At 32.6% G+C, this 12,141-nt stretch overlaps 1 protein-coding gene across 5 annotated transcripts; it reads right to left on the bottom strand.

Annotated features, from left to right (window-relative positions):
* Positions 1-1,036: 1,036 nt before the first annotated feature.
* Positions 1,037-11,295, bottom strand: LOC132041680 (protein DETOXIFICATION 42-like). 5 transcript variants are annotated; one of them, XM_059432386.1, is made up of 14 exons: positions 11,066-11,295; positions 7,479-7,558; positions 6,286-6,407; positions 5,898-6,137; positions 5,483-5,673; positions 4,868-5,003; positions 4,457-4,553; positions 4,242-4,342; positions 3,573-3,736; positions 2,814-2,885; positions 2,611-2,727; positions 2,422-2,517; positions 1,817-1,918; positions 1,037-1,391 (listed from the first exon to the last, which is right to left on the bottom strand). In XM_059432386.1, the coding sequence occupies exons 1-14, from the start codon at positions 11,072-11,074 to the stop codon at positions 1,239-1,241; spliced, it is 1,680 nt and encodes a 559-aa protein (XP_059288369.1). In that variant the 5' UTR covers positions 11,075-11,295; the 3' UTR covers positions 1,037-1,238. The 5 variants fall into 5 exon arrangements, with proteins under 5 accessions (XP_059288369.1, XP_059288370.1, XP_059288368.1 ...); XM_059432387.1 differs by lacking the exon at positions 11,066-11,295 and adding an exon at positions 7,840-7,860; XM_059432385.1 differs by lacking the exon at positions 11,066-11,295 and having other exon boundaries at positions 7,479-7,831.
* Positions 11,296-12,141: the final 846 nt, after the last annotated feature.

Genomic DNA, 12,141 nt, shown 5'->3' with positions numbered 1-12,141 from the left:
ATTTTTCGTTTTAATCAATTTATAAAATTATTTTTTGTACATGTATATGCATTAAATATTTCTATACCCAAAAATATAAGTGCCTACAACTGCACAAAGTGCAGGTAAATTCACTAGTTGTTTAGAATTTCGCCCTATTAATGTTCTAATGATGTATAATTCATCCAGAAAATGTAAAGCTTTGTAGGGTAGAGGTGAAGAGCCGTAATATGTTAGAAGGTATTTTTTCCAAGTAAAGATTTATTATAGGCATTATTTAGTATTTAATAGGATTTCATTAAATAAGACACTCACTTTATCAAGAATTAAACCAACAAGTTGAAGAAATTTTACTGCCATAAACTTGTACAGTAGTAATTTTAGTTAAACATTTGAGGGGTAATTTCATAAACTAACTTTAAACTATGGAGCTTCCCACTTTTAGTATAATATGATACACCCTCTGTCCCAATTTATGTGAAGGTGTTGATCTGTCGTGAAATTTAAAAGAAAAGAAAAAAAAGACTGTTGAAACTTGTGATCTAAAATAAGTAAATGAAATTATTGTGACTATAAATTATCTCAATGAAGGTAAATGAAAAAAATTTGAAGTTAGGTTACAACTAAATATAGAAAGATCGATGCCGCCATGCTTTTAAGACAGAAAGAACGTGACCCCTTTGGCACTTTCCGCAAAAGAAAAACTAGTTGCTCTTTACTCTATTCGTTCACATGACTTTGATTTCCCTCTTCATTTGTGCTTCTTTATCTTTCTATATTGATTATATATTGTTTAAGCAAATGTATTTTTACAGTTGCCATCTCAATACTAAAGTAGGAGAATATTTGAAGAGCATCAAAAAAATTAAGACAGAAAATACTACATAATAAGAATGAAACTATTTCAAGTCTACAAAAGAAAGTGTTTGGAGGTCCTAATCTTTATAACATTACCTTATCAGAAAAGAGCGTTGGGAGACTGGGACTTGGTTTATTTGGGAAGGAAAATAATCAACATAATTACATGTACAAAGTGTTGCTTGAATTAAATGAAATGTAAGGAGAAAGAGCATTGCATATCTTTCCAAATCTCATTCTTTGATTCTTTCTTCTCCCTCCAACTACAAAGGAAGCCTCATCTGCCAGACTTTTATTGAGGATCTTTGCAGTGGAACGAAAGAGTACAAATATTATTCTCCAATGAACTAGGTCTATACTATAGTGGTGCTACCTTGTGTTACAACATTGAACAAATCGCCTTATAAGGTCCCTCCTATGCTTTCTTTGGTCCTTATAAGGAATTTAAGGTTCCTGTACAAATTTACTGTATAAAAGTAATATTTATATATTAACTGTCTAACAGAGACTTTCAGCTCCGGAGGAACTTCCAGGGGCCTGTTCCGGTGCCTATCCTGCAAATGTGAAGCCGAAAATAAACAGATCATGCTTCTGCATTCCCATGGTCACCTAATAGCCTGTTTGGCCAAGCTTTGGGGAAACCAAAAGGGCTAATTTCTCTTCTTTTTTTTTCTTTTTTTTTTTTAAACGCTTATTTTAGAGAGTTGCGGTGTTTGACCAAGCTTTTAGGAAAAAAAATAAGTGCTTTTGAATAGTAGCAAAAGCGGAAAAAGTAGCTTTTTTCCGAAAGCATTTTTGGAACCCTGGTCAGGCATAAATTACTGCACTAACACTCGCAAAAGTGCTTTTTAAATTGATTAGCCAAACACAAACTACTACACTCAAAAAATGCTTTTTTTCGAAAAGCACTTTTTAAATTAAGCAGATTTTGGAAGCTTGGCCAAACAAGCTACAAGTCTATGTTGTTTCAGATGCCTACCTCCCAAAGCCAGCTAAAGCTCTTAGGCTCATATAGATGGTTAGAGCTACCCAAATTCCAATAAATCCAAAACTTGATGAAAGAATGAGCAAGAACACAATGCTGAAAAGAGCCACTGTAAGCTGAGGATCAAAATTATTCTTGTCAATAAATGATTACTTTGATCAGGATAAGTTACAAATAATTGACAATATCCCCAGAGCATCACAAAGAAAGATGTCTTCAAGATGGTAATTCTCCATTCGGGATTGTGCGTGTGGTTGTGTATGAGGACACTAAAATTTTTTTACCATGTACAAGCAAAGTTCCTATTCCTTTCTTATTGAAACTTGTGGACCATTTTGATCAAAACGATTTTTTTTTTTCATTTTTGGCCCATTGGCCAAAGTTAATTACTGGCACTAACCAAAGTATGATAAAAACCTATACGCTGATTATGCATATTATATGTATATTTATGTAATTTTATGTATATATTTATATTTAATATACAAAATATATACATTTACTGGCTATTATGTTTTAGAGAGGTCCAAAAATGTAATTATCCTATGTTTATTATGAGTTGACAGCAAGAAATGAATATCTCATGTGAGCTCACTCACCATCGAGTACGCAGAATATGCGAAGTCAGATGCACCAAAGTTTACACCATCAAAGACAAAGGCCAGACAATTGATTGGTTGGGTTGCTGCGACAAACTGAAATTGGAAGAAATGGTAAGTTCTGAACCGAGTCCTTTACTGTGAAAAATTTGTATATGTATCAACGACGTGTTTATAGATGGTGTGTACCGGAATTCCAATGCCTATTAGGTTTAGGACATTGACATCTTTCGTAAATACTTTTGCTCCATAGTGTAAACCAATTCCAAGAACGAGTGCTAATACCAATCCTAGAACTACTCCCAGCTGCACTTTTCAAGAACTGTATGGGTACTAGTTCATTTGCTATTGAAAATATATGGGAATTTCTGCTATTGAACAACTATTCATACCTGTAACACCCTTGATGCTGTCGCAGTACACCTACTGAAGTCCTTTTGAGCAAATGCACTTGCTAGTATTGCCTGAAAGGTGAAAGAAAGGTTCGAGTTTTGAAGTTTGTTCACATAACATGCTTTCTCATGGTGGCGAATATGAAAGTATAAATGTTTTAGTTTGAAATATCTAATATCTAAAACAATATAGAGATATCCTCAACTTTGAGTAGTTAACACATTGTTTCTGCAGAAAAAAACCATTTTTGCTAGTTTCTAATTGACAGATTTAGCCTTCAAAGTAAATTGTTTGTTGGTTTCTAACAACAATTTAGTTCCCAACTGTTAATTCAACTTCTTAAGATCCCCCCTAGGAGCCAGGCCTTGTGATTTTCACACCATTATAGTGAGAATACTGCAACAATCAAACCTATCTAGAACAACATCATTTGTTTCGATATTTTTTGGCTTCTATGGCGAAATGCTGCTATCGAGAACATATAATGTAACATAACATGAAAGATGGTTTCACGGAAAACATGGCTGTTATAGTGAAGGTTGTTATAGAGGATGACTGTCATATGGAGGTCTGACCGTATATGCCTTTTTGGAACAAATAACGGTTCCCTTTCTCGTTGGAATTAAGATTTCTTGGAAAAATAATACATCTGGTTAGAAGTTCTTCAATTTTATTAGTTACTGGTCTTTCTCTTTTCCTCTGGCTCTTTGTTTATTTGAGACAGCCAAAAAGTATTGACTGGGAAGATCATATCTCACCTGCCCAGCAACAGCTAACCCATCAGCTAGAAGAGATGTAGCTAGCCAAATCTGCAAGCAGACCTGAAATGCAGCCATTTGTGTCGGTCCTAACCTTGCAGCCAATGATGCAGCTAATGTTACGCAGAATGTTACTGCTATGACCCTAATTAACAATAGGAACCCTGAAATTAGGAGGAAAAACGAAATAAAAATCAGTTAGTATTTTTTATGAGCATGAAAGGTATACAGTTTATCTTGAAATAACATCCAGATTCTTCATTCTGTGTTTTAGAGTGTGCTTTGTCGTGAAGATTCATTTATACACTGAACAAAGTATGGTGAAGTGGTTCAATATTTCAGAGAACAAGTGGACGCCGAAAGCTTAGAAGGTTTGATATTTCTGAGAAAAAGTACAACTTTTGAGATCCAAATTACATGTCCAAAAAGAATTTCAGCTTCAAACATCCTGATTTGATTTGAAATCATGGCCAAATGGGCCCTACGAAACTTGGTAACGAGGATTCAATGAGAAATATAAGTAGAAAGAAAGCAAGCATTGCTTATTTTGACACAATAAGAATGCCACCTAGGAAATTCCAGAGCCTCGTTTTCACAAATATGGAGCTGGTTTTGTATTTATTGGAAAAATATAAATTTAGTATTTTACAGCAGCAAGAAGATCCTTACCATTTGTAAGAAATCTAGCAAATTGAAGATACTTGATACTAGGAGGTACGATATCAACCTTTTCCAATAGTCTCAAGAATAGTATAACTGAAATTAGGTACCTATAAAATACCAATTCAAGTAAGAATGTCTGTCAAACATTTCCCAAACTTATTTTATCCGTGAAATTGTTGCCTCACAATTTTATTTATCAGGAGAGTTTAGAATCTACTCACTGAGAAATTACATGAGCGATCGCAGCACCTCTGACACCGAGATGGAAAACAAAGATGAATATAGGGTCCAAAATTATATTTGCCAAATCGCCAGCCACTGTATGATGTCAAAACACACAAAAAAAAGGAAAAAGCTGAGTCAGATTTTGGGCCTCATTTTTTAAATTAAGATTAAGATGTCTGAATCTGAATATTAAGATGTGTATTAAAATTTAAATGTTTGAATTTGAATACACATCTGAATAATAAGACGTTGCATTAAGATCTGAATATTAAATAATTAAGACTGTTTACTTTTTGAATATCTGATGTATAAAACTTAATATTGTGTACTAAATTAACCTCTTCCTAGTCCCTATTTTAATATGTCCATTGAAGCTTGATACTGTCATACATCCCTAATTTACTTACCAGTTGCAAATAGTGGAGTTTTAGTGTCTTTAAATCCTCGAAATACACCTTGCATAGCTAATGAGAGGAGAACTGCTGGTGCACCAAGTGATCTCAATTTCAGGTAATCTTGTGCTGGTTTTGACATAGATGAGCCCTGTAAAATTATCACATACAGCCGGAAATTGACACTATGAGAGCCTCTCAACCCCTTTCACCTACCGCCACAAAAATGCAAAGGAAAAAGCAAAAAAAATGGCACCAAGAGTTGGAAGAAGGATACAACAATTGAAGAAAATACTCCCTCTGTCCAATTTATGTGACACTCCTTCCTCTTTAGTCAGTCCCAAAAAGAGTGACACATTTCTCTATTTAGTAACAATTTGACTTTAAATTTCTCATTTTACCCTTAATGTGATGATTTATAGCTACAAAAACATGTGATGATTTATAGCTACAAAAACATGTGATGATTTATAGCTACAAAAACATCTATGACTTGTTTTAGATCACAAGTATCAAAAATCCTCCTTTCATTCTTAAACTCTGTGTCCAAAGGAAACACCTTCACATTAAGTGGGACGGAGGTGTAGGAAATTTCTCCTCCCTCTCCTGTTTTCAAAGAGATCAACTTACGGGTTTGACTCCCATGAATTTTAATAAAGGCTTTGCTCCAGCGATTAGAATTACTGCTTGGATGATGCCAAGGACAGCACCAATGATCAATGCTGATGATGCGGATGGAATGTGTCTCTTTTCGGGCTTTGATTTCACTACTTCAAAGCTAGTAGCTATTTTTTCAGAGTTGCCTATACTCCCGGCAGAACCTGAAAGTAAATGAAAAGCTAGTGTCATTTTCAAAAAGCAGAAGCAACATGCACGTGAATAACTTTTGAGTGTGTAACAAGCTGCTTATTTTCAGTCTCAACACTTCTAAGTTCCATCCAAACACATAACTGTTTATTCATAAATTCAGCTTCAGCACTTGTGCTAATAAGCTACTTAAATTCAGCTAATCCAAACTGGCCTGGACTTTCATTTTCCAACATACCTTTTTTAGGTATCAAGCTTTTGCTTTCACTGTTTGACAGTGACTCGGTTTCCAGTGCTTCTGCATCTCCTTCATTCCGCTCTTTACTTTTATCATCTTGCAGGTCTTGGCTCGATCTCGTGATTGTATCTTCCTCAGCGACGAAAGAAGTTGTTACGCTGACCAGGGGAAATATAGCAATCTTAGATGCTTGATTGAATACAGCAATTGAAACTCCTACAGCAGCCTGCTCAATTGCACCTGTGTCGACAAATTTAGAGTTTATTTTGATGATTCAAAATCTGTTTTGCTTAATGGTCACCCTAGTTTTATAAGTGTAACTTATGTACATTGTTTGTGTTTCATTGTAAGATAATAGGAATACATTAAATTTTGTGAAGTTTGATACCTATATGGCCAATGAATGCTGTATCAACCAGAGATGCAATAGGATCTGCTGTTAAAGCTAGCGCAGCAGGTAAGGCAATCCTTCCTATTTCTTGACCAAGCTCATCCAATTTAAAAATTGATCTGCTCAAAAAAAAAAAAAAAAAAAAAAAAAAAAAGGGCAAGTTACACATTTGACTGATCAGCCAAAAATAATTACATTCGCTAGTCAAATATACTATTATTATGTATATTATACATTAATATACAAAAAAATATAAATTTTCTAGCTATTATTTTGGTGGACGAACATGCAGTGTAAAGTACCAAAAGATAAAGAAAAATCTTGTTTGCTTTGGCATTTAAGAATCTTACATCTCCTAGTCCAGTACAACTTACTTTCCATATACATCAGAAGTGGCTTTGCATGCAGATATTCAATAGTACGTTTTTGGAGAGCAGAGGGATCTTAAATATGCAGCCAATTCTTTACTTAGAGACTCCTTTTCTTATAAAAGTAATTTCTTTTCAGAAAATATTTTCTTAGAAGTTTGCCAATATTTTGATAATTTTTCACTCATAGAATACTATCAAAACTAGGGTGGCAAAATTAGCCCATAAAAACATGACCCAGACAATCCACCCACCCATTTATTAGCTAAACCCATTTTGATCAACTCACGGTTGATATGTTGCCCAAATTGATACTCCCATGGGATGTCTTATAAAAAAATAAAAAAAAATTGTTTGATATGTTATATATAATCATGATAAAGAAAAGCAAAGTTTTATTAGGTATTTAAATAAATTATTAAAAACAAATAGACTATTAAAACTTAACAAAAATTGAACGGGTTGAATTATGCCCCATTTCTTAATCCATTTCAGCCCAAGTAAATGACCCGTGCATTTATTAATACAACTCATTTTGACCCGCCTAAATTCACCTTAACTCGCCTATTTAAGACCCTAATAAAAATCAATATCTCCACCCTTAACTCTATCAGATATCATCAACATTTCCCTTTATTTAGCTATGTAGAGTGTGGCGCAAGGATAAAAATGAGAAAGAAGCACATTAATTTTGTCATTTGGCACATGTAAAGTGTGTATAACCCTTTAAAGTTGTATCCCCTTCCTTAGCTGAAAGAAATGATGATGATGAATTTATGACCAAGGAGAGAAAAAAGAAAGGCAAAAACTTTACAAGTTTACCTTATATCTCTGAAAAATAGGGAGAGTGGGCTTTTAACATCCTCTGTAGAAGGAACTTCTTTCTCGGCCATACTTGAATACTGCAAAATGGCAAATTCCCAATATGGACATATGTTAGGATACCAACTACAAAAATCTTCGATCATTTGAATGCTTCATCAATATGAGTGAACATTTTTCATTTTTCTTTTACTGAGTGGACACGGAGTTTAAATAAAGAATAATTGAACATGAATTTTAAGAGAAAAATAATTTTTTTTAAAGAAAAATTATGATCTAAATTAAGCCATAAAAACTAAATATATTGAAAAGTAAATGAGAAGCTACAATTAAATTATCATTAAATATGAAAAGATATTACATTCATTTTGCGACCGATTAAAAATAAAAGAGAATGACAAATAAATTAAGACGAAAGAAGTAATCTTCTGGCAATGATATTTTCTCAAGTGAGTCCTATCTGTTTTAAATTATAATTTCACAAAATTTCTAGAATACTGAAGTCATCAACTTGAGGTTAACATGAGTCCAGATTGCACTTAAACAGGATAATACCTGACTTGGATGTCACTTTTCTTGAATAGTTGACATCTGTTCTAGTGTTATAATTTCCATTCAATAGTTGACATGTGCCAATAAATTTCTTTCTCTAATTAGGAATAAAGTAAAAGGTTCAGATATTTTTTGAGGTATCAGAATTTCTAGTCCTAGAGATTGAGAAGAGGGTAAAGTGCCTTGTAATTCAAATGCCTTCGTGTGATATGTTAGTGAAAATTTGTTTTAGTGAATATGTGAATTCAGATGGGATAGAATAAACTTGTTAGAATATAATTGCATTTCTGATTTCTGCAAAATAGATGTACCAAAAAATGTATATCTTTCAATTTCAAGAAATCGGCTTGCAGTCTCAAGAAATTGACAAACTTTAGTGGAATAAAAGAAAGAGAGAGGACATATTTTAACATTTTATTTAAGGAAAAAAATGAAGAAATGAATTTCCCCATAAGCACTTCAATGCACATCTTTCCATTTGAGGACAATGTGAAATTAGCTCAACGCATGACTATATTTTATTTTAACTTTTATAGAAGAGTGGGTTTGGGCATGGGATCATCAACCCACTCTTCTATAATAGTGTTATAGTTTTATAAAAATAAGAAGAAAAAAAAAATTAAGGTGAGGTCCACGTGAAGTAGGAGATAATTGCAAAAACATTAAGGCGCGGACCACATGAAGAAGTAGAACACAATTGCAAAAAAAAAAAAAAAAGGGACATTTAAATAATGATAATCAGTTCAGAAAATGGTAAAGATACGCTTAGAGAAAATTCAAAGAAGAAAATTCGGTGTGGAAATAACGATTTAAATTGAACACAAAAACCGCTGAAGAAGTTATAAAACCAAAAGATTTAAAACTTATACCTTTGGTTAAGGATAAAAATGCACTAATTTTGGACACATACATCTCACACAAATAATGAGGAATAATATCAAGAAGACGAAATATAAACGGTCAAGAAATGTATACACATATTTTCTTAAAATGATGAAGTTGGTCTATACTTAAACATTTAAAACTACAACAGATGCTAACGCATGCAAGCGCTTTTCAGTGTTGTTGAGTAGAAATAGATGATGTGAAACTAGGTATAATTGGAGAACCAAACCAGGAAAGTCATATATGGAAGAAGCGGACTAAGTAAAATAATTTATTAATATTTTCAATTAATTAAATTATAATACTTTCTATAATAAAAATTCCATAATTATATTACTAAAAGATATTCTCTCTGTCCTAATTTATGTGACATAGTTTGACCAAGCACGAAATTTAAAAAAGAAAGGAAAGATCTTTGAAACTTGTGGTCTAAAATAAGTCATAAATATTTGTGTGGATTTAAATCATTTCATTAAAGGTAAAAGGGGAAGTTTCAAGTTAAATGATTTCTAAACATAAAAATATATCATTCTTTTTTAGACAGACTAAAAAGAAAAGTGTGGTACTATTTTTTGTGTTGGGCCCGTGCTATCATCTAGTAAATAAGTAAATGCTTTTTTGGACGTTGTAATTTCTTTTACGGAAAAGGCTCAAATATATCATCGAACTATCAAAAAAGGCTCATTCATCCCACGCGTTAATAGTTGGGCTCAAAAATGTTAGCGCAATTACCATTTTGGGTCATATATGTCATTACTCATTAACGGAACTCTACTACTACCAGATTTTGCTACGTGGATTACATAAACCCTTCATTTTACTAGTGACATACATGAGCCATTTCGTAGTTCAGCCGCATATTTGATCCTTTTCCCAATTCTTATATAAACCTCAATCTTTTCTAATTTTATGTAACAAGCTTATAAGGACAAGTTTGTCCCTTACATTAATAACATTATTATTTTACATGGAATTATTTAATTGGATTATGAATCTAATCTTAGTCTACATCCTTCACAAATTTTTCGTACATTATGACTCTTTACAAAGATTTAAAAAACACATAAAATTTATTTAAGAAAAAAAAAAAAGACAAGTATAAAAAAGATTACACTAATGAGGTGTAGATGCGTAAGAAAAGTACATGTGTGTGACATATTTTATGTGTATTTTAATTTTTTTAAAAGAGCTATAAAGTACGTAAAATTTGTGAAGAATGTAGACTAAGATTAGATTCATAATCCAATTAAATAAGAGAGTATAATTTTTCCATGTAAGCCCCCGTTTGGATTGGCTTATATGACATAGTCCAACTTATTTTTTTTTTTGGCTTATAAGTCAAGTATAAACTTGCTTTAGATAAACTGGTTAAATGGGTCAATTATTTTTTTGAGCTTATTTTAAGCACAAAATGACTTTAAAAATTTTTACCCAAAACACTCAAAAAGCCGAAAACAAAATATAAGCCAACTTATAAGCCAATCCAAACGGGCTCTAAAATAATAGTGTTGTTAATGTAAGAGACAAACTTGTCCTTATAAGCTTGTTACATAAAATAAGAAAAGATTGAGGTTTATATAGGAATTGAGAAAAGGATCAAATATGCCACTGAACTACGAAATGGCTCATATATGCCACTCGACAAATGAAGGGTTTAGATAATGTCACGTGACAAAATATAGTAGTAATAGAGTGCTGTTAGTGAGTAATGGCATATATGACCCAAAATGATAACGGCAGTGGCATTTTTGAGCCGAACTATTAATGAGTGGCATGAATGGGTCTTTTCTGATAGTTCGATGACATATTTGAACTTTTTCCGTTTCTTTTATTACTTCTTTTATGGCGAAAGTTCATTCTGGTTCTGTCGTCAAACTCTGTTTGTATCGGCTTACAATATGTGAACAAATGTATGCATATTTTAGTATCAAGAAATTAGCTTGTAGGCTGAAGAAATTGACAAACTTTAATTAAAAAGAAGAGAGGATATGTTTTAACATTTTATTTGAGGGAAAAAATGAACAAATGATTTTCGCCATAAGAAAGGTACCTTTTGGAATAAAGTAAACAAGCAGGAAATGTGAAACTAGTGCAACACACGACGATATAAAAGTAAATGCTCTTTTTGACATTGCAATTTCTTTTCTTACCTCTTTCATGGCGATGGTTCATTCTGGTTCTGTCTGCAAACTCTTTTTCTATTATCTTACAACATACGAACAAATGAACGTAACTCAACCTATAAAAATAGAATTCAACGCATGATAATGAATTGTATTGAAACTGCTAGCTCCTGGCTGGCCTCTATCTCTAAATTGTCTTGCTAATGTTGGAGGCTTTTGGGTCTTGCTCTCTTCTATTATACTTCTACCTTTCTACAATACGTTGAGGCAATTTGTTTGTTTGTGTAATATTGCATTTTTTGAAACAGATATCTAAACATTCTTGTATCTTTGGCTAAACGTAAAATCTGGGAAAAGTGGTGTTTGGCAATGGTTGTAACTGACAAGCTAAATACTGTTTTCACCTTGATTAGAGGAAAGTGAACGTAGCAATACAGAGAGTTTAAGCAAAAATAATTTATGCATTTATAAATTACATAAGCTATAGAAAAAGGAAATTATTATATTCCAAGGAAAAACAAGAGAATAGTAGAAAAAATTGAGCAAATAAAAGATAATCTTTTCATTCAAACATGTGTATTATTCAATTGAAACATTTTACACGTCCTTTATTAATTTGGTCATCAAGCAACATAAGTTGCAATAACATAAGTAGGGAGATTCAATCCGCCTAATGTGTACAAGATTAATCCGTTCCGTATAGGAGCACGGACATGCGGGAGTTATGGCCGTTAGTTACGTTTATATTAATTGAAGGTAAATTATGCTTAGTCAAATTACATAGGGACCAAAATCGCCAATGCCCACAATAATATTATAATAATAACATTAACAAGTGTTAAGCAATCTTATTGTTGTAAAATCAAGCTAAAAGAGTAACAATATAAAAGGATGAAAGCAATAGAAATAGAGAGATAAGAGATGAGAACTTTCTTATTCATCAAGGTGTGCTCAAGTGTTTACAAGTGTGTCCAACATAAATTCCTATGCCTCTATTTATAGTGGTCTATTGAGGCATATAAAAGGATAGCTATAAATATGACATTCAACATATGAGAATGTGGGAGAAGATCACGGGTGAAGTGAGAGACATTACATTAAAC

Source organism: Lycium ferocissimum, unplaced genomic scaffold (assembly GCF_029784015.1).
Source record: "Lycium ferocissimum isolate CSIRO_LF1 unplaced genomic scaffold, AGI_CSIRO_Lferr_CH_V1 ctg11021, whole genome shotgun sequence".
Taxonomy (NCBI): Eukaryota; Viridiplantae; Streptophyta; class Magnoliopsida; order Solanales; family Solanaceae; genus Lycium; species Lycium ferocissimum.
This window is presented reverse-complemented; position numbering and strand designations above follow the sequence as displayed.

Coding starts and splice junctions, on each gene's coding strand:
- LOC132041680 (XM_059432385.1), bottom strand. CDS start 7,624: ATGATCGAAGATTTTTGTAGTTGGTATCCTAACATATGTCCATATTGG. Junction 6,408..7,478: donor CTATTTTTCAGAGATATAAG/GTAAACTTGTAA, acceptor TTTTTTGAGCAG/ATCAATTTTTAAATTGGATG. Junction 2,518..2,610: donor TAATAGGCATTGGAATTCCG/GTACACACCATC, acceptor TTCCAATTTCAG/TTTGTCGCAGCAACCCAACC.